The sequence below is a fragment of the Tachypleus tridentatus genome, chromosome 12, assembly GCF_004210375.1.
Source record: "Tachypleus tridentatus isolate NWPU-2018 chromosome 12, ASM421037v1, whole genome shotgun sequence".
Classification (NCBI taxonomy): domain Eukaryota; kingdom Metazoa; phylum Arthropoda; class Merostomata; order Xiphosura; family Limulidae; genus Tachypleus; species Tachypleus tridentatus.
The window spans coordinates 102,643,173-102,666,864 of NC_134836.1; the positions used below are offsets into that span (position 1 = coordinate 102,643,173).

The window sequence follows — 23,692 nt, forward strand, 5'->3', positions numbered from 1 at the left end:
ATTTCTTCAATTGTTCATCAGAACTTTACAATACTATACAACAATAACTATGTAATGACTGAAGTATTATTATTATAAGTATTATTAACGAGCAGTATTTAAAATCAAGAAGGAATCCTCAATAGCCGCGGTAGTCGAAATTATTTTAGGCAGGTTGGAGTAAATTCAACTATGAAACATTTTTCCTCTTTTTTATTAGCTATACTTTTACGATCGTATATCCGATCCAATATTATTACTCAGCAGGATCTCTACCAGCCTACCTTCAAGTTTTAAATTATTTTCAGGCAGGATTAGAGTAAATTAGTCTATGAGATATTGGGCGTGGTCAAACACATAGATCAAAAGGATATGACCTCCCGAATCCAAAATTGTAACTGAATCTGAAATCGGTTAAAAAATGATGGAGCCATGAACTAAAAGTCTGTATTTGAAAACAAAAATCTCAGAGCCGTTATGCCGCGGCTAAAAATAAATTACAATTGTAATGTAAACGATGCTATCATTAATCCTGAATGTTAGCTTCCCTATATGAATTTAGTATTCCTTTAAAAAGCTCAAGTTCGGGGTGAAACAGGAATTACCAGGCAATAACAAGAAAGCAATAAATATTACAGTTGGAACCTTACTGTATGTCTATTTAAACACTGCATTAATAAAACAAAAAAGTAAAAACTTACAAAAAGAAACAGTAAATGCAAGGATGGCTAATATAAACACCTTTTGTAACGTTCACTTATATACATATACAAGTAAAGGGAAAAAATCTTTAAAATTTAAGAATGACTAACATCAATCTTTCAAAATGATGCAAACAACATAATAGGAATGGTATTTGCATCATTCATAGAAAATAGCACAGACATACTACCTTGCTTGAATAGTTTTTGAAACATTGACAATAGTTGTTTCTACACTTTTAAAAGTTTTTTTTTTTCCTTTACTGGTATGTGAATACAAGTGCTTGTTAGAAAATGTAATTTCTCTGCCAACTAAAAATTTGTATGGCTTTCAGAAAAAAATACGCCATGTCACAGAAACCTGCAGTTGAGAATCAAATTTTGTTACTGAGCGTAATTTTTAAGATACAGTGTGGTTCAAGAAAAAAAATGGGACGAATAATGTTTAACAGTTAATTAAATGATGATATATATTTACCAAATTCAACAAATAATTATACAAGCTGTTCAGCCCATAGTAAGTTCAAAGTATACCATAGATGAGCCACATATTAAGATATAACTCATTTAAGTTTCTGTAAGTTGGTGTTGTACTAAAAATGCTGTTAAAATATTATTGCAAAGTATTATTTAATATGCAGTTCATAGCTTACTCTTTTTGAAAAATTTTGAAATTATTTTGAAGGTTGTATATTGGAAAGAAAAATCAGATAATTTACTACTATTTTAATTTGAACTTCATTGTCACAATCGAGATTTTCAAAAGTTTGTATGAAACAATGCAAAGTGATATTTTTGGCAATACAGAATTTCGCTCGAACAATCTCTGTTAACAAATCTTTAGTATCTACCGGAAAGGATGTATAAACAATGCTTGTTTTGGAGGCTGAAAGCCATTTGGAGAAACCACCTATTTTAACCACTCGTACCAGTATACAGTAGTGTTTTATCTGTCAGTTTGTCAGTAGACACTAAAGTAATCTCACCTAAAGGACACTTAACATTGCAATTTGTACTGTTGTGACGTCAATAAAACTTGAGCATGTCATGAATAGCGAGAAAAATTATAAACTCTGTAGGCTACAGCATAGTATGACATATGAACTTCAAAAGCAAGAAATAAAAATATTTTGGTTTTATTTACTCTTGAAATAGAACACTTTCGGGGACCCTGCGGAAGTACATATAGTTATATATACACTGACACACTTCGTATAAAAATTATATGTCATAAATTTCAGTTTGTTATAAAGGTTACTTTAGGTGCCTAGCAGGTGAGTTGATGTGGAAATTTAATTGCACAGCAATAAATCAGTGTTTGGCAATGATTAGGCTGTTCTCTTGGCCCTAAGTAGTTTTGGATTTTTTTTTGATATTTTAGTTTATATGATATTGTTACGTAAACCATTGGTATAGGAAGGAGTTACAAATTGTGGTTCTTGGCTAGACATAGAGATTGTACAATGAGAGATTGAAAGCATAAGTTACTGTGTTCCTAAAAGAACTTAAATCAAGGGAGCAAGTCCAGAATGTAAAAGTGGGGGTGCTACAACACCTCCGGTTCAAACACCTCTAAAACCGAAGGTATAAAGCGACGTATTTTTTTGGCCACGTTTACCCTTACGTTGATGTTTTTCACATAATAACTTAACCCAATGATTCTAATCTACATTATACGTGGCATATTATTCTGTATACAGAGCGAGGCTAAAGTTATTATACAGAGAACACTTTATGGTTGGTACAGTTGGATACTTGACTTTCGATAGTATTTGTTTGTTTGTGTGTTTAGGATTAAGCATGAAGCTACATGGGCTATCTGTGCTCTGCCAACCACGGGTATCGAAACCCAGTTTCTAGCGGTGGGAGTCAGCAGACATACCGCTGTGCCACTGGGAGGCTATGATGGTATTGTACAATTGTTACAAGAAAATATAACACCAACAAGAAAATTCAAATCGGTTATTTTGTTTCACATTAATATCAAAAAAAAAAATCTATTTTCTAAAGGAAACAACTGTGTATTCATTTTTGCTGTACCCTATACATTAGGGTAAAACGGTCCATCATTTGAGCACAGGTGATATAAAAGTTATCAAGTATTGTGTTAATGGCAGCTGTTTCTCGTTACGAAGTATTATAATGACAGAGCACAGGTTACTTGCAACATCGGAGCATGTCTGCTTCATGGTTTGCGTAACCTCGATGAAGATGGTGGATATTTAATTCTGATTTGAAGCAGTCAAGATTTACAACATTCGATTCAGACTCTACCGCGAAAACGTCACGATAGTATGAGACTGTGACTTATAAAAGTGCGACGCGCACTGCTGAGATAGCATATCTTAATTTTGTACCTCATGATAAAGCACCTGCTCCCTGTTAATTGCTGTGTCATTATTTTTCACGGCTTTGCCTGATCGTTATTGATAGTACATGTTGGAAGAGCAAATAGCACATTGAGGCTCAGGTCACACTCGGAGAGCTACGACATCTCAGACACCTTTCATTTCAAATATCATCACCTGCTTTGTCCGTAAGGAAATGTGGTGGTAATTGCTCTGGTAACTTTTTCGTTTTGTTAATAGACTGCATTATAATGTCTGCTAGTTTCCAAGTTGCTTCTTGATACTACAGAACCTGAACAATAACCATGGGAAACGCGTTAGTTCATCACGTGCGTTGCAATGTCCAACTCCCTAACCCTGACAGTGACTTAGATGATGAGGATGATACAACTGACTCTGTTTCGTCAAATTCTCCCAAATATAGGTAAGTAAATTTAAAATATTCGTTTTCGTTGATAAACTCTGTATCATCCTCCTCTGGCACCATCATTATGGTGCTCTTGGTGCCCTCACTCGAGCTATTATCCAGAACTAATAGAAAAATGAACACCCAAAGGTTATAAACATCAACGTATATATGAATGTTGTTTAGAATAATTTATTCTATAAGTTAAATTCGTAGCTGCATAACTTCAAAGCCTTTGGGTTCTTAGCAAAACATTTAACAGCGTTAAAAACAAATTACTTCAAGGCTAATACATAATGATATATTTTTTACGAAGTAGTTGGTTAAAATAAAAAGAGTCGTCAGCTAATATTTTATATTAAAATAAATCCAGAAAGAAAAAAACAATAACAACTTGTTTATATTGGGAAAATAAATGAGAAAATTTAAGTAAAACACACAATATAATTGAAAATAGTTAATATACATGTATACTGTAAAAATCAGTGAAACTGTGTAGTGTTTTTTTCTGAATATTTGTATTATATTTTCAAGTTTCTCCATCAACGCGTACATGTAACATTACTGTTCAAGTACTCATTGAATCGTTAGGTTTATTCTATCGTGTTTTTTATGTATTATATGCGAAATAAGTTAAACAGTGATTTCAAACGCAGAAAGTTTTGTAATTTATTTTCCTATTGACGTGTTTTTATGTAATCATTTGTAACTATATCAGAAACAAACGATATAAAATAAGTGACAAACGTTTAAATCTGTAAAATGCTTTGAAAGAAAAGTTACATACAAGACGTAGTTATAATTATATGTCGTCAATACTGTTATAATTATACGTCGTCAACACTATTATACGTTGTCAATATAGTTACAATTATACATCGTTGATACAGTTATAATTGTACGTCGTTAACACTGTATACGTCGTTAATACAGTTGTAATTATATGTTGTTAATACAGTTATAATTATACGTCGTGAACACTGTTATACGTCGTCAATATAGTTCTAATTATTTAATACAGTTAAAATTATGCATCGTTAATACTGTTATAATTATACATCGTTAATACAGTTATAATTATACGTCGTTAATACAGTTATAATTATGCATCGTTAATACAGTTATACAGTTTTATTACAACCGTATTGACGACGTATAATACTGTTATAATTAACGACGTTAATACAGTTATAATTATACGTCGTTAACAGTTATATGCATCGTTAATACAGTTATACAGTTTATTACAACCGTATTGACTAACAGTGTTAACGACGTATAATTATAACTGTATTAACGACGTATAATTACAACTATTAACGATGTGTAATAAAATGTCGTTAATACTATTATACGTTGTCAATATAGTTATAATTATACATCGTTAATACAGTTATAATTATACATCGTTAATACAGTTATAATAATACGTCGTTAACACTGTTATACATCGTCAATACGATTGTAATTACACGTCGTCAATACAGTGGTAGTTATGTGTCGTTAATATTTTGTAAAAGAAATAATAAAAGTTAAAGTTGAAAAATAACATTGCGGTTTTTCTCATTTACTTGTCCATTTTGGGGGATTTTACTACATAAACAAACGAACAAAGATATTACATACGCTTGTGTTTTCAAGTTAAAATATACTGTGCTTAACTTGAAAAAACTGAATTATTTTCAACTGCAGATGCTAAAAGATTTGTTTTTTGTGTTTGAAAACATGAAGTTGAATATTTAACTTGCTGGCAGTCAAATATAAAATTAAAGTTTTTAATATCTGGCGAGTATAACGAAATAAATTAAGTATTTCAATAATTTAAATATTTTCTCACAAAATAATCACTACTTTAACATATTCAAGATGTCGTGTCAGTGTAACCACGGGAGTATTGTGGAATTATTTTTATTTTGTTATTTACTATGAGCAAGTGTATTATATCACAGTCTGTTTGTTTTTTTAACCATCCTCCCCGAGGCAAATTTTAAGTAAAACAAACATGTTATTTTTTTAAATAAAAGAAACAATTAAAATCATGTATAACTGTTCTTCTTTTCAATTTGTTAAATGGTTTTTTTTTTTTTTTGCATAAGTGTTATGTTTCGTTTGACATATCTCATCCCAACCGAGAGGGCGTATAATGTGACGGTCAATCCCACTATTCGTTGGTAAAAGAGTAGCCCAAGAGTTGGCGGAGGGTGGTGATGACTAGCTGCCTTCCCTCTAGTCTTACACTGCTAAATTAGGGACGGCTAGCACAGATAGCCCTCGAGTAGCTTTGTGCGAAATTCCAAAACAAAAACAAGACATATCTCATAATCCAATAAAGTAATTTATTTCCGTTTTATGCCTGTTCGTTCACTTTAAGAGTGACTTATCGTATGGAAATATTGTTGACCTCATAAGTATTATTTTATTTCACCCATGGCCCGGCATGGCGTGGTAGTTAAGGCGCGTGACTCGTAATCTATGGTTCGCGAGTTCAAATCCCGGTCGCACCAAATATGCTCGCCCTTCCGGCCGTGAGGGCGTTATAATGTTACGGTCCATCCCACTATTCGTTGGTAAAAGAGTAACCTAAGAGTGGATGGTGATGATGAGCTGCCTTCCCTCTCGTCTTACCCCTACTAAATTAGGGACGGCTAACGCAGATAGCCTTTGCGTGAAGTTAAAAAACAAAGAATTTTATGCATTCAATTTCACTAGGATGTTTTGTCCTGGCCGACTGAGATGTTTTCCTTTGTAATGTATGTTCCATCTGCGTGTATGTGTATAGCTTACAGTTATATTAAAATATGTACACGTTCATTTAAATCTACGTCAGAAATACCTTTTAATAAATCAGTAAATAAAGGTGAAAAGAACAAACAAAGAGTGTTCACACGTAGGCGTTGCCGAAACTTGTTTCATTGACGGATGAACAAAACACATGTGACTTTCAAGCGTATTTGAACATCGCACAAACACCGTCCTTGAATTCAAAAGCAATGATGCAGGCCAGGTTCTTGTGGTAACATCCTGTTTTTGTTTTGTATTTATAAAACATTTACATTTACTATACAAAGTAAGAACATATACAGCAGTATAGCGTGTGTTTACTCGAGTCCAGAAGAAAAGTAAATTTATTGTGGAAAATAAGTCAAGCAGTCGCTTTTAAAGAACACCAGTATATTGAAGACTGATTTTTGTACTTGACCTGTATAAGCAATGGAACTTGAGGAGAGTCGTATTGTTTTTCTTTATAAAATAAGCACTTGTAATCTATATAAAAATACGTAGACACAAAATAATAATTTAAATTAACGTTAAATTTAATTCAACTGCAACTATTCAGTGTTTACAAAAAGAAAGCCAAACACAGAGGTCGTAATTATAAGTAACAGGTAAACTACAATGTGTTTCTAATAACCATTCTGGCTGATATGGTTATTACTAGTTAAGATATTTAATAATATATAGCAATCTAGTTTATACTATAAATGACTAAAACAAGTACCGTATTAATTAAATTTTATAACTTTAACTTACTATAAATTATAGAAAAACATAGAAACTTACATCTCATTTCGCATGTGTCAAGTTCCAGTTAAATATCCACATAAAAATAGCACAGCCTGCGTGAATATGTAGTTATTAATAGATCTGGTCAAATCAACAATGCACTTGAAGACCATCATGCTGAAGAAAGTTTGGTCAATGTCCAGACTTGAAATAGAAATGGGAAGTGGTTATATGTGGAACTAACCAAAGGCTTATAACTCTTTAAAGCAGACGGTTTGTTTGTTTAGAATTAAGCACAAAACTACACAATGGGCTATCAGTGCACAGCTCACCACGTGTATCGAAATCCGGTTTCTAACGGTGCGAGTCCGCAGATATGCCGCTGTGTCACACGGGCGTAGATCCTGGGGGAATGGGTGGTATACATCCCCTCCTTCATTTTAGGTGGGGGTATGGTGCATACAATCATCCCCCCTACAGTTTGGTCTGTTGAATCGTTTTATCGCATCACAAGCCTACAAATTGTGTGTTTGTTCTTGTGATTCTCGTGTTCTTACCAATCGAATTACATAATTAGGCCTAGATGTATGCTTTTTCAGTAGCCAAAATGTACATCTTTAATATAGGCGTGCTTCTAAGCTTTTCGTTCGTTTGTTTGTTTGTTTTGGAATTTCGCACAAAGCTACTCGAGGGCTATCTGTGATAGCCGTCCCTAATTTAGCAGTGTAAGACTAGAGGGAAGGCAGCTAGTCATCACCACCCACCGCCAACTCTTGGGCTACTCTTTTACCAACGAATAGTGGGATTGACCGTCACATTATACACCCCCACGGCTGGGAAGGCGAGCATGTTTAGAGCGACGCGAACGTCTAAGCTTTTCGATCTAAGCGATAGTTCGTAAGTATCAGTCAGTTGGCCTAAGTTTACATGCAACTATCGTGGCAATAAGATCACTCTGTGACTGCATGTTTACAGCTTTCAGGTTCATGTAGTCAGAGATTACTAATTTGCAAATTAAACAGTCCACATAAGTGGTTGTAAAAATCATCCCTCCCATCGGGTGTAAAAAATCTACGCTCCTGCTGTGCCACTAGGGAGCTAAAGCAGAAGGATAATTTAAGAAAAAAGTTAGTACACAGTTTGAGGAAATTCAGAGATAAGAAATATAGTTTTAAATTTATGTGATGTGATAAATCCTTGGACTTGAGTTAAAGTATGTATGATCATTTATATTCTATAGTGACTGTATCATGAACCATGATGGCGGTTCAAAACAGGGATCACAAGTAACTGAACAAAACCCTAATAGAATGTTCGGGCTAGAAGCACCTTAAACAATAAAGGTGCGCATCAAACAACACTTTAAGACCTTTACTGTTAACTACTAAGGCTATAAACATCAACGAAAATTTAAGCGTGTTTGACTTGCAAGGAAAGGAATATCCGCTTATAATGGTTACTTTCTAATTGTCTTATTATTATTGCCAGACTACAACAAAAACGACTGAGTATATTGCAATCAAATCTTTTTTAGAATATTAAATAAAGTACTGCAAAATTCGTAGGGGTATCGAAAGGATAATTTCTTTCTTTCATATTTTACATAAGCTAAAAACATCATAATTTTAGTGTTAAGGGATGTTATTGTTATCCCTTAAAGTTAGCTTTCTTACATATATATTGTGTTCCTCCAAGAATTTTAAGTAGAGGATGAAACCGGAATTGCAAGCCAATAACAGACGAACATTAGATGACTGTAATATCTACATACTTAATGCTTTGTATACTATTCAGTCAGTGCCTTTAGGGAGCCAACCCCTATATCATATATGAAATGAAAAATGTAACAGCAAGATACTAGGTATCCTTATTATCATCATAACGTATGAAGTTAACTACTATATCAAGTTATCTTTTGCCCATAGTTGAGCTCAGAAAAGCAAGCAAACAAGATAAACAACAGGGAATCCTCAATAGCCACAGCACTTGAAATTATTTTAGCCAGGATTAGAGTACATTAATCTGTGAGATCTTTTTTCTTTCTTTTCTTTTTCATTAGCTATATTTTTGTGTTCCAAGCAATACCAAAAGTGAGACGCGAATATTTCTGACTCAATTTTGTTACTCATCAAAATTTTTACCAGTCTGCCCTCAAATTGAAATTATTTTCGGCAGGATTAGAGTAAATTAATCTATAAGAGCTTGTGCATGGTCAAATACGTCAGTTGAAAGGGTTTGACCTCCTGAACCAAACTGTAAATCGTTCTGAAATCAGTTAAGAGACGAGGGAGCAATGAATTATAAGTTTGTACATGAAAAACTTAGCGCCATTCTGTGTTTGTTTGTTTGTTTTCTAATTTTGCGCAAAGCTGCACGAGGGCTATTTGCGCCAGCCGTCCCTAATTTAACAGTGTAAGACTAAAAGGAAGGCTGCTAATCATCACCACCTACCGCCAACACTTGGGCTACTCTTTTACCAACAAATAGTTGGATTAACCGTCACATTATAACGCCCCTCCGGCTGAAAGGGCGATCATGTCTGGTGCAAGGGGGATTTAAACCCGCGCCCCTCGGATTGCCAGTCGAGCGCCCTAACCACCTGGCCATGCTGGACCATACACAACCAGCAAATATAGTAGTAACTTTAGTATACTTTTAAAAACTGTATACATTACTTTTAATTTAATAACAATTCACACAATATTCACAAAGAAAATCCGAATCAAAACAAACCAAAGGTATCGTATGGCAAAGACGAAATCATATGGGTGATAGACATATGTTGAGAATACGTCTATTTTACCAATGGTAATCAATAAAAATCTGCAAAATTGAAAACTGGTAAAAATACTGTATATTTATCAAGAAATACACCACACAATTCTCCCGCATTCTAGGTGTGCAATTGAAATGACTATTTCATATTTATTATTAAAGTTGCTTCAATATTTCAACATAATCTGGATTTTCATATACCTTTTGTTTGGTTTGAATTTCGCGCAAAGATATATGAGGGTTATCTATGATAGCCATCCCTAATTTAGCAGTGTAAGTCTAGAGGGAAGGCAGCTAGTCTGCATCACCTACCGCCAACTCTTGGGCTACTCTTTAGTGGGATTGACCGTCACATTATAACGACCCAATGGCGGGTGCGACGAGGATTCGAACCTGTGACCCACGGATTACGAGTCGTGTGCCTTAACCACCTGACCATGCTGAGCCTTTCATAGACCTAATTTTAAAGAGTCCTAGCCAGTTAACTAGTAATATAAATAGCTGGGAAAACTTAAATAAACTAGTTTTATGTGAAGCTCTCAAGCAGAATGTATTGTGCTAAGTAGATCAGCATGCAAAGCAAACTAATGCTCTGGGATCTCAGGGCATGATCCTCCCCCAGAAAAGTGTAAACATTAGGTGCTATAAGATGAAATTTGGAAGCAATTTTTACATGATATATAGCTTCAATAATTGCATGGCTGTTCACATAAAATCCACAAACATTCAATGAAAATTCAACAAACAATCGTGTATACGTTTGACTTATTTCAATATATTATTATAAAACAAATCGACTGTGTTGATGTTTGTTTCATGTTGACATTTATCGTCAATAAATTCCAAGTCACAGAAACCTAATGTAAATAATCAGGCTTGCAAAACCTGACAACAGCAATACTGCTTCAGGAATCCACTTACAAAGTGAAATCAGCAGCCATTGCATGCGGCTATTTCAAGCCAAAAAAAAAGGTTAATCCTTTATCATAAGAATTTAAACTATCTAGAAAATGTTAAATACCATAAGCAGCTGCTTTATAACTCTATAAGCATAACGTTTTGCATCACAATAATAGCGGGTTTGTTCGAACTCCTCTCCTATATGTAACATTCTTGACAAAGCATATTTACGTCAGTTCCAATGTTCTGAAAACACGTTTACATTTGTACCTATTTGAGCAAAACCCTGATATTCGTGTAGTTTGTGTTATATCTATTACATAACACTGGATCCTACATTATAATAAAAAACATTATTTAAAAAAATCACACTGAATTGTATGAAGTTTTCTGTTTTCCAAACCCACCCTTTTAATTTTCAAAATACCAAAGGTTTTTGTTTTCAGTAAAAGCACATTCATTTTAGCAAAAAAGTTTAGAGAAAAAACAACGATTTTTACACTCCAGATGTGTATATATATATATATATAAATTTTAACCATCATTTCGCCTTTGCCACATTTTCAATTGTAAAGACGAAACGTTGGTTTAAAAATAATATATATATCTAGAGTGTAAAGGTCGTTTACCCAAGCTTTTGTATCAAAATGTGTAAATCCCACCAGTATGCACTACAACTTTTGGAAAACAAAAATGAAAGCATATTCAGAAAAAAACAGTAGATAGGAAAAACGAAACTACATAGCATAAACACAGTGTTAGTAACCGTAACAAACGACTTTTCAGAAGGTCACAACCTTCTTACGTTGCTATCTTTCGCGTAGTGGGTTTATTATTTTAAGGAGGTCGTGTTGTTTGTTTTGAATTTCGCGCAAAGCTACACAAAGACTATCTGCGCTAGCCTTTTCTAATTTAGCAAACTGGAGGGAAAGCAGCTAGTCATCACCACTCACCTCCAGTTCTTGAGCTACTCTTTTACCCACGAATAATTGGTTTGACCGTCACATTATAACATCCCTACATCTGAAAGAGCGAACACGTTTAGTATGATGGAGAGTCGAACCCGCGACCCTCACATTACGAGTCAAGCGCCCTAACCACTTAGCACAGATCTTACTGTAAACATCCTTTTAACCACCAGTCAGTTTTATTTATCGGTTTTATTGTTCAAATGGTTGCTGTTGCTTCTGAGTTTCAAGGAGTTAAAGTGCAATAACCTTCAGAAAATAAACCTACGAGATGCCAACTGTATAGCAAAGCAACATATTTCTATTATTATACTGTTGCTTTCAATAAGAAAAAATATTCACAGTAAGCAATCACGCTGTTAGTTTTTTCAAAGATAAAGTAATACTGAGTAATTAAAGTAATAGCATTAAACTCTGAGAGTTAAAATGAAATTAAAATGGACTAACATTTGTGACAAAAATTAGCCCCGTAGTTAATAGAGTAGGTTTATTATACGAGTGGCTCCATGCAGTGTAAACATTTTATAAGGTACACTATTTTAAGATCAACTTAACGTTGGTGCTGTTTACTGAGTGATAATCTACTATGCTACTCTGCGTCTGTCCACCACGAGAAATGGAATTTCTGATTTTAGTATTACATGTCCCTAGATTTACCACATGTTCACCTGGAGATCAGAATCAACTCATATTTAAAAAAGGACAATTTGAAGTCGTGAAGTTTGAACCATTAAACATTTCAATATTTCTTTCTATCTTTAAACCACCTGGCCATGTTAAGGCTCTCAACTTGTTATCCAAGGCTTGTGGGTTCGAATTCCAGTCGCACCAAACATGCTCGCCCTTTCAGTCACGGTGGCGTTATAATGTGACTGTCAATCCCAGTATTCCTTGGTGAAAGAGTAGCCAAAGAGTTGGCGATGGATAGTGATGACTAGCTGCCTTTCCTCTTGTCTTACACTGCTAAATTAGGAACGGCTAGCACAGATAGCCCTCGAGTAGCTTTGCGCGAAATTAAAAAACAAACCGCTCTTTAAACACACACATACATTCATTGTCTTCCCGAAGCCTATGCTTTTTTCGATCTTCTGGGAAAGATAGAATTTTGGTAAAGTTTTATGCATGCTCTGGTCATTTTACTCATTTGCTGCGGAAAGCCCCCCGCTAGTACAGCGGTATGTCTCCGGATTTACAACGCTAAAATCAGGGGTTCGATTCCCTCGGTGGGCTGAGCAGATAGCCCTTTATGGCTTTGCTATAAGAAAAACACAAACACACATGCTGCAGAAAATAATGTAAAATTGTCCGTTTTAGCTTCTTGATTTATTAATTATGAAGGGAAACCGTATAATAGAGTATTAAACCAATAAAAAGCCTGAATAGGGTAGATGTATAGCCAGGGGTCTGACCCCCTGAAAAATCTAGAAACACTGATCACATATTATTTTTAACTTTTATATATAATAAACTTGTTTCGTATAATTTCATAAAAATAAATAAAACTTTATAAATACTATTACATTCGATTTATTTTAATCACCATTTTATTCAAAATTTAGATCAATACCAGCTTTTTAATTTATTCTCCCCTTAAATTTTTCTGTTAAAAGAGTAATTGTACGTGATTTAGTGGTTATGGTGTGTATGCCTTTTACAATGAGCTTATTACATTTTTAAACAACTTTTTTTAATTCGTTCCTTAATAATTCTTAAAAAGTCGGAAATGGACATAAGAAATATAGTGTCTGGTTAGAATATTATCATATACTCTTCTAATTCATAAAATACCTATAGGCCTAATATTAATGTCTTATGGCAAGTACTATAATTTACTGATTGTTTGTTTGTTTTTTAATTCCGTGTGAAGCTACACGAGGGCTATCTGCGCTAGCCGTCCCTAATTTAGCATTGTAAGACTAAAGGGAGGACAGACAATCATCACCACTCATTTCTAGTTCTTGGGCTGCTCTTTTACCGACGAATAATGGGATTGACTATCACATTATAACATCCCCACGGGTGAAAAGGAGGAGCATGTTTGGTGTGAAGGGGATTCAAACCCGCGACCCTCGGATTACGAGTCGAGTGCCTTAACCCACCTGTCCATACCGGGCCATATTTACTGATGTTCCACGTTGTAAATCAGTAACATCACGACAGGTTGCTTTAAGTATTCAATTATGAAGACATGAATTATAGAAATAAATGATTTTTTTTTTTACAATTAAAGTTGCTGAAAGTTCTACGTGACAAGCAGCACTACAGCTGAAGAATTCTTTATTGCATAACTGACGTCATACCGAATAATCATACAGTGAACAACAAATACAAAATAGCCTAGCACTGGTCAGATACTCTAAAAAATTCTCATGATGACGTAGCTAGTTTTAATAGGTTCTCTCTGAAGTCATTATACTCTTTCTGTTGACAAGAAACGGGACATTAACCTATACCTAACATCCAAATATCCTTATCCAAAGGCTTTCTGTATTTTATTTGTTTTCATAAAGTCACATATTGAGTCATTGTTGGTTTCTATCGTGATGAAGTAAATAATTAATGGTGTTTGTGAAAAGTGGCGTAACCACAAAACATGAGAGCTCATGAAAATAATTAGGTCCCTTATATTTGCTTCTCTATAATTGTAATTATGATTCTGGCTCATTCGGGCTTCATTTTGTCTTGGGCCTCTCTGCAGTTGCAGGGGCATAATTAAACCACTGTTTGTGAGCAACTTTGAAAGTTACCTTGTATAATTAACGTTTGAATGGGCTATTAGATAAGGAATTGTGTATTAAATTACAGAAATATCAAAACTGGATATAATTTGTTTCCATTCAGCAAAGTTTTTTTGTTTTTTTTTCCAAAACTGCGATTGACTGTCAGTGGTAAATTACTGTCGTAATAAAGTCATATGGTTAATATTTAAATTGCTGTTGGTTTGTTGTTCAGATTCGAATATACCTCCATAAGTATAACTATTGTTTTTGGTGAGTGAATTTTATTGTTTGTTTGATTTTATAGCAAAGTCACATTAAGCTATTTGCTGTGTCCACTGCGGGAAAGCATATCCCGAATTTTATCACTGTAAGTTCATAAACTTACCCTTAACCCACCGAACGGCTGTCAGCAGAGGATCATTTAAACTTGAGTAAAATAGAACTTTATTTCATTTTGTCAGTTTCATACAAGTTTAAACAATCAGACGGTTGAAACAGAAAATTTTTACTTAGGAATAGGAAGAAAAAGTATTAGGTTCTTTTTAGATAGTAATATTTATTGAACTGACAAAGCGACTACTATACTGCGCAGTATGATTTATATGACTGATCCCACGAGACAACCGCCAGCACCGATATCTTCCACCTCCTCAGAAGCCATTTCATGAATTGTTTTCATCCAAACAGGAATATCCATATAATTTACTGTCAGGTTTTCATAAATTTTGAACATTTTAGTACCTGGTGTCACAAACATATTGTTAACGTAAGGAAGGTTACGTGATATATTTCGCGGGTGTAAAAAGGGTCACTACCCCCCGACGTCCATAGGGGGCTTCGCTTCTTTTGTGTGAGTATTTGGATATGTTTTGTTTTGTTTTGAATACCCAGGAGGGTCAGGTGCATGAGACCTCTTCCTCCATTCCTAACTTTGATGTCATCTATTCTTTACGGTGTGTTATTGGGTAGAGTATTACACCGTACTCAGGCCCGTTTCAGGGCAATGTCCATGTATAATCTTGAAAAGTTGTTTTTTTTCAATTTTTCTATTTGTTTTCTTGTGTTTCTTCTTCACTTGTATATTCATAATCTTTTTTTTCATATATATGAAGTACCACTACTAATAATAATTACAACAAAATAAATAAAAATAAAGTAAGATACAATAAAATAAAACTAGTTTTAAGTGTCTAGTGCATGGTGGCCAGCTTGATTTATATTTCTTAAATATATATTCATAGGAGAGAGGTGCTTAGGACTATGTTCATCATGTACGTAGCATATGTCAATATCACACATTAAGTCATTTTTATGCCAATTCTTATTAAAATACTTTAGTGCATTATGCAAGAGTCTTACAGATATTCTTTCTATGTTTGTGAATTAATGTGAGTGAAGTACTACGTGGTACTTTATAGGATGAAGTTAAGATTGAATTTTGTATTGTTTGTAGTTTGTGTAATGTTTATCCAGGCAGGAGATGCGTGCCCATTGGTTTAATTATCTGTAAAACGTTTGGTTTGAATTTCGCGCAAAGCTACTCGAGGGCTATCTGCGCTAGTCGTCCCTAATTTAAGAGTGTAAAACTAGAGTGATAGTCATCACCACTCACTGCCAACTCTTGGGCTACTCTTTTACCAACGAATAGTTGGATTGAACGTCATATTATAACGCCCCCATGGCTGAAAGGGTGAGCATGTTTGGTGTGACGGGGATTCGAATCCTGGACCCTCGGATTACGAGTCGATCACCTTAACCACCTGGCCATGTCGAGTCCCTCGATGCTTTTACCGCTATTAGTAATTAAATTAGTTTGTTTCGCGTAAAGCTACATAAGGGCTATCTGCACTAGCCCTCCCTAATTTAGCAGTGTAAGACTAGAGGAAAGGCAACTAGTCATCACCACTCATTGTCAACTCTTGGGCTACTCTTTCACCAAAGAATAGTGGGACTGACCGTCACATTGTAACGCTGAAAGGGCGAGCATGTTTGGTGTGAATGGGATTCGAACCCGCGACCCTCGAATAACGAATGGAGTACCTTAACCACCTGGCCATGCCGGGCCTCGATAATACGTAACCTAGCTAGCTATAGTAATATAGGAAGTTTTAATGTTACAGATGTATTGAGGCAAGAAAGTCAAATCAAGAAAAGGTGGACGGAGGTTATGTTTTCACTTCAGTGTGTACCTACGATTATTTGTGTATTTGCTTAAAAGTCTTCTCGAAAACGATTGAATGGATTTGGACCAAAATTGGTGTACATTGGGAATATAACTGAAATAAGAAGCGATTAGATTTTGGAAGCAAAATATTTACATTGGTAAACATGAAGATCGATTCTTCATACTATTTTTGCTCTATAATTCAGTAAAAAACTATCGGGTTTTGATGAAAGTTGGTGGACATGTGTAGAATTCTGTGTTCGTTTGTAATAACGGATATATTGACGTATTTTGTTTTTAAGAGGTACAAACATCCACTTTGAGGTTGCTGTTGGAAATACAATTTTTCATGTAATTTTACAATATATGTGAATGAGTATTTTTTTATATTCGTGTATATGTGATTCATGAAGATTTTAGGCATAATATAATGTTTACTATAGCATGGTTTCGACTAATCACTTGCACTTATCTTATTGCAGAGTCATTAATAGATATTGCAAAGATCGTTACGTGTAATCAATCACGTGCTCATGATAGATTTTCATTAATGCATTTCAATCACGATTTGTTACTTGGAAAGGACAAAGTTAATACTGGATGTAACACAACTTTGACGAAGTGTAATAAACCATAAACTTTTTATTTAAAAATAAAAAGTTCGGAGTTTATTTTTTTAAAGGTAACAGTTTTGATTAGAATAAAATATAGATAATTTATAAATCTTGTTTTTTTAAAAAAATATATACACAACATGGTTGTGTTGTGAAAGGAATAATGTAAAAAGCAGTGATTCGATCGTTGTTTTTATATAACGAGATCAGCAACCAATATGGCCTTATGATTAGGGCACGCGACTCACAACCTGCGGGTCGAAGGTTCGACTCGCCATAATCAAACATGTTCACCCTTTCACTCGTAGGGGCGTCATGTGACAGTCAGTTCTATTTGTTATAAAAAGAGTAGCCCAAGAGATGGCGGTGGGTGGTATTGATTAGTCTGTCACTGCTAAATTACGGACAGCTAGCACAGATACCTTCCCCGTCAAGTGGTTTTGCATGAAATCCAAAACAAACAATAAAATACAACGAGATCATAATTTAGAAAAATGATGTTGCGAAAAATAAATTTTCAATCCAGTAAGTTTTAATTCGAAGAGTTGTCCTATTATTCAGAGATACTAGCATAAGGTAATTTTTGGATTATATTCAATCGATATATTATGAACATTGCAGCAGCAACTTACTATGTTTTAAATCTAATCTGATCACGAAAGAAACAAACACAAAATGCAATTCAAGATAACCGGATCTTACTTGTTTGTTTCAGATTTTCATACAAAGCTATACAAAGTGCTATCTTCGCACTGTAATCTTTAATTTTGAAGATAGACAACTAAAGGAAAAGCGAATATTTAATCAATACTACACTTTGCTTATTCGTTGGATATTCTTGTCGGATCGAATATTGGGGGTTGACCGTTTCTCTTGTAACGCACTCGAGGCTTCAAAATGCGAAGTTTGTTTTTGATGCAACAGGATGCGAATCACTGATTTACGGATTCATAATCTGAACTCAAGATTACCAGAAGGTATAAAATATTCAATACGGGAAAGTATATATCAGAGAGACATGGTGGCAGTAGACTTTCCCATTTTAAAGCTATGCCCCGTCAGACTTCCATCTGAGGTATCGTCTGTTAAGATTTTCTAATTCATTACACTGTGTGATTCCCACTGACATGGAAATGTAACTTTCATGCTAACTCCAATAAAAAAATCATATAGACATCATTAATTCCGTGATGAATATTCTATTGTTGATATTTTGTTCTTCTGTAATTTTCTTTTCATAAACACTTGTGGTAATCTCTCACAACAGTTTTATGATGCCTTACTATTCTTGACAGAAACAGATAAAACAAAAATGCATTGTGACATCTTTATTATTTATCTTTATCAATTTCACTTCATAACATGAATAGATTTTAATGTCAAAAGAGATATACGTTTTACTTATTACACTATGTAACACAAATTTTGTTCCTGGATAGTATGTGTTATTTCTTAATTGCTTATGTTGTAAAAGTAAAGAAAATGACCATTATTCCCTTCAAACTTTGCTTTTATGACCTGGATAATGAAATTTAGAAATTTACATGTATTTATACTAAAGTTATACAAAAATGAACGAAAATGATAACGGGAAAACTTGGTAAACCTCCTTGGAGACCCATCAGGAATGTCACCATTTTGAAGTCTCTGATAACCTCCCAGCCATACTCACCATACTTCAAGGCTTCTAACAAGGTCTTGACCCTGTTGTATTCATCTTTGAGGTACACCGAATGAACCAGGGAAAGAGACGGATACTTATTCCCGTTTAGGAGCAGCACAGATTTGAGGCTTCTGGATGAGCTGCCAATGAAGAGGCGCCACTCATTCGGGTTACAGGCAATTCCAATTGCCTCACATAGACCGGATACATTGTGGCTGAAGCAGAGTCCATCTTGAGGAGTGAAGAAGCTTGAAAAATGTCAGCGACGCTTCCTCTGACTTGTGACTTGCACACTTTCATCTAAGAAATCCCACTCCTTGACCCTAGATGTCAAAAGCTCGGCATTCGACTTTGCAAGACTAAAATCTCTGATCAAGTCATTGAGGTCTCTTTGGTATGGGTTTCTCTCACCAGCTGCACCTCTGAAATTGTAATCTGGATCTTCAAAGTCTACCTTCTCTTCTGAGGATGGCTGCTTTATTTCTGGCGGAGTGGGTAGAGGAAGCTCAGGGCAGTGTGGCACTGGGACGATGGATGATGGAAGGTCCGGATACATGATAGCAGATGCATTCTTGTCGGCCAGACGTTTCGAAGGGTCCACCATGCAGAAGTAGCAATTGCTTGAGTGATTAGTGGATTCACGCCAAATTCTTGGAATAGCGAACTCCATGGCTCTCTTTTCCCCTCTGTACCATCCTGCAAAAGAACAAAATAAAATTGTTATTATGAAGAATAAATTTATTTCATCCACAACTAATGTGTAAGAGGTTCATGTAAAATATTTTATATGTGATATTTTTTCTGTACTATTGGAAATTTAAAAAATAAATTAAAAGATATGGTGCTGGTGTTTTATGAAAATCTATCGGTGCTTTTTTCGGATTACATACTTTGTGAGACTATTTTTTGTCTTGATATTTCTATTTCATGTTTGTTTTATGATAACATAGTTACTGGTCAACAAATTCATAGTATGAGTCTGGGTAATGCACTCTTTATCTTTTAATCGGTTTGACACCTTGTCGTATGAGCCACAACAAATGCACTCTCTCCTGGTTAGCATTTGCTCGCATGAACCACACCAATACCTTGCACAAACATACGGAATACATGATATAAATTATACGTTTATGGTAAATATTAAATTAACTATTCAGACTGCTACACCTATTTTGATTTTACAGAATTATGACGTATAATTGAAATTCATTTTGTTACCAGTCATAAATACCCGGTACAATGATTGTAGAAGGGCCGAGTTTTAGTTACCATAGTCGGCAATGTATAAACAAATAAAACCCAGTCTGTGATACCAATAATTTATAAACACCAGACAGGTTTCGAGATGCTTAAAATTGCACGTGAAACAATATAGACCATATTTGTTGTCATGACTTAGGCTTACCATTCTTCTACTGGAGGTATGACCGACTCGCAACCGGCCTGGGCGCTATCAGTATCACTCACAGTTCCGCTACTCTCGCTCGTGGAACTGTCCTCATCACTGGAACTTGTCAGATCTGTGCCAAAAGTAACTGTTCTAGGTTCGTTCAGAGTAGGTTCGAATTGATATGGCGCTACTCAACACCGTTCAGAACACAAAGTCAAAACAGACTCCGCCTCTGTTTCTCCGTATGCACTGGCCATGTTTATTTATATTCAACGCGCTGGCGTTGGCGGTTTGTTTGGCAACTATTACGTCACAGTACTTTTTCTAGCGGCAAATCTAAAAATTAAAACGTTCGGATTGCCGCTCGGAAAGGGCTCTTTCTGCACCAAGTTCTATGTTTCATTTATTAGCACATTTTTTAAATAAAAAATGTGAGCCTGCAAAATTAATCAGTACAAGTAGTTTTTTTGACTGCAAAGTTTTTTTTTTCTATAAAATTCACGTTTAATACGTAAGGGTGAGCCGAGATAAAATAGCTGTCACATCCAATCTATTGGGCCCGGCATGGCCAAGTGTGTTAAGGCGTTCGACTAGTAATCTGAGGGTCGCGGGTTCGAATCCCCGTCGTACCAAACATGCTCGCCTTTTCAGCCATGGGGGCGTTATAATGTGTCGGTCAGTCCCGCTATTCGTTGGTAAAAGAGTAGCTCAAGAGTTTGCGGTGGGTGGTGATGACTAGCTGCCTTCCCTCTAGTCTTACACTGCTAAATTAGGGACAGCTAGCACAGATAGCCCTCTAGTAGCTTTGTGCGAAATTCAAACACAAACACATAATCCAGTCTATTGCTCTATGATGCTTACAAATAAATGCTAAAATTGAGTTATAGCCTTATTTGAGCACCAAGTTGGCATTATTGAGTGTCTCACAGCTTGTCTACTAGTAATATTATTCTGTTTTTCTGCGACACGTATTTTTGTGGGGAAATAATAGAAAGGAAAACTACGTGAATTCAGTTTATAAGCGTATATTATTTCTATGTTTCATGAATGATAGTTCCATTGTGGTTGCTAGATAGCAGCACATATTTTTCTGCTATAACGACCATTTGTAACTTTTTATTGCACGAAAAATATGTATGCAAAACAAGTTCAGTAAAATATAAATAAAGAACGAATAATGTAAATTGATATTCTATGTATCAAGGAGATTAAATATTTATTGAACTGACATATTTGTGTACATGTTATTGATGTCTGATTTGAAAATCCATATTCTCAATTATTAAAACATTATATAGCTGTCTACTTTTCTTTTAAAATTTTAGTAGGGCCGAGCCCGACAGCTGTGTGTGTATTCATGGTACTATATCCTCCATTAATTGACATGACTTTACCATGTGATTGAGTCGATTGTATGTATATGTAGTGAGTTGGGGTGAAATTGGAAGGCATAGTTCTGTATGTAACAGATTTACAAAGTTGATACATCTCCACATTTAATTAACTTCTAAATTAATATTACAATTGAACTTAGATTCATACAGTTATAATACGTAACGTAATAAATTGGAAGCTTGAGATAAATTATAATACGTAGCATGTATATGCTCAAAATCAATGTGCTCTACTCAGAAGATAAGTTAACACTTCAAATTTAATATAACTAACATTCATAGTTGAACTAAATGATAAATGGAATAATAAACGAATAAAAAATGTAGATTTCGTTATTTCACAATCTTATATGTAATTAATTTAAACCTTAATTTTAGAAAAACAAGTACCAGCCAGAGCAACAGAACCGATTCGGAACCATCAAGTCCTTGTCATAAGATCAGTTCCAGTCAAGTATTTGATTTTAAAGACGTGTTGCTAAGAGACCTTGCACTCAGCAGGAGCGTGGGTGACCTCTTAGCTGTTAAAATGGCTGAAGTAAGCAATTCCTACAACAGTGCATCAGATGTTTGGTCAAATAAAAAAGAAGACTATGAAGTTGGGGAAATTATTGGTTGGTATTATTTTAAAACAGGGTTTTTTTTTCATGGTGTAATTCCATTCGTAGTGTATGATATTTAATTTAATGAACTTTATTTTATGAAGCAAGAAAATATAGATATAGTGTCAAATAATTTATTCTGACTTGTTTTACAATCTTTATTTATTACTGTTTTAATTTAGATATTTGTTAGAGGGCGCTTTATGTTAAGGAAAAGTAAAATAATAGAAGTGATTCTAGAAAATTTAGAAGTTTAATGATGGTAAACATATTGTTGGCCGAAGAATATGCAATTAACACGAGAATCAATAAAGCACTTAGTCAGTGATCAGTGTGTAGAGTACTTGGCATTTAGTTTCAGTGAATTATTAGGATCAGTGTTAATGTCTGCTATAACTTATAAGCTATTTTCGCAGTGCTTTTCCTACGGATTTTTCAACTGGATTATATTTTACCTTCCTTTTTAAATGTACGGCGCTTTATAACATTTCGTATATACAAGCCTAGTAACAATCCCAAACATAAAGACTATTATAATAAATACACTTGCTTATTTACTCTAATGGAATTCTCTAATATTAAATTTTTTGTTGTTGTTTTGTTTTTAATATCTGACTACTTGAACTTAAAATTTACAGGTGTATAACCAGTTATCAACTGCACATTATGAAAAACCCTGGTAATGGTATAACGTATATTGGTTTGTTTTTTTGTTTAACGATATCAGTAACAATACTGTTATTAAAACGTTTTGATCATGCCTGTGGTTATCATCAGGTAACTATCGAAACGTTGTAATACTGCTAAGAAAAAAATTAAATAGTCCACTCAAAAGCTGTATCTCTAGGCTTGACTTTAGTAAAGGGTTTAATGAATAAATCTATATTGAAGACCAAACGTTATTTTTGTTAGAACTGTGTACAGGTGGCAGTAGCCTGTAGTGTTTATAAACTTGAAGAAATTTAACGAGTTTGTTATTATTATGTGTACTGACTTTATTTTCCACAAGCAAGTTATATTTTAACTTAAAAAGAACAACCCCAACAAAAGAGCACGTCACAACAATATCAAACAACCATATAATATTAATGTAAAGTTACTACTACAACTAAGGAAATCACAATTAAAAAAAAAAAATCAGAAATCGGTAATTTAATAAGTTGTATCTAGCCAGGACTTTGTTGCTAAACATTTCAAGCTCAAACATAAATGATTAAATTAAACTTTTAAAGAAGTACTTTTGTTGATATCACATTACACCATATAATAATTACAGTATCAATGAATTAAGAAAAAAGAACCAGAAGAAAAAATCTAATACATAATGTTACATAACAGGGAATACTATTAAAAACTTCTCCAAATAATGTTAAATTACATATAAGAAAGTGAGTATATGCAATAATCTATATTTTATAAACATAATTTAGTTATGATTCTTACATCTTTCCAGTCCAACGTCTTTGGTAATCTAGTTAATAAATCTCATCATCATCATAGCAGTGTGCTGTTACTAGTGGTATCACAAATAGCTTTTAGGTTATATCTGCAGAAATACTGGATA

At 34.3% G+C, this 23,692-nt stretch overlaps 1 protein-coding gene across 4 annotated transcripts in view; it reads left to right on the plus strand.

Annotated features, from left to right (window-relative positions):
* The first annotated feature begins 2,875 nt into the window (after positions 1–2,875).
* Positions 2,876–23,692, plus strand: part of LOC143234186 (serine/threonine-protein kinase OSR1-like) — a 70,476-nt gene continuing 49,659 nt past the window's right edge. The window contains exons 1-2 of one of the 4 annotated variants that reach the window (XM_076471346.1): positions 2,876–3,452; positions 21,905–22,140. In XM_076471346.1, the coding sequence (XP_076327461.1) occupies positions 3,334–3,452; positions 21,905–22,140 (355 nt within the window). In that variant the 5' untranslated portion in view covers positions 2,876–3,333. Of the gene's footprint in view, positions 3,453–21,904; positions 22,141–22,363; positions 22,598–22,778; positions 22,808–23,692 lie in introns of those variants that run through there. The other 3 variants (XM_076471345.1, XM_076471348.1, XM_076471347.1) reach the window with 3 other exon arrangements.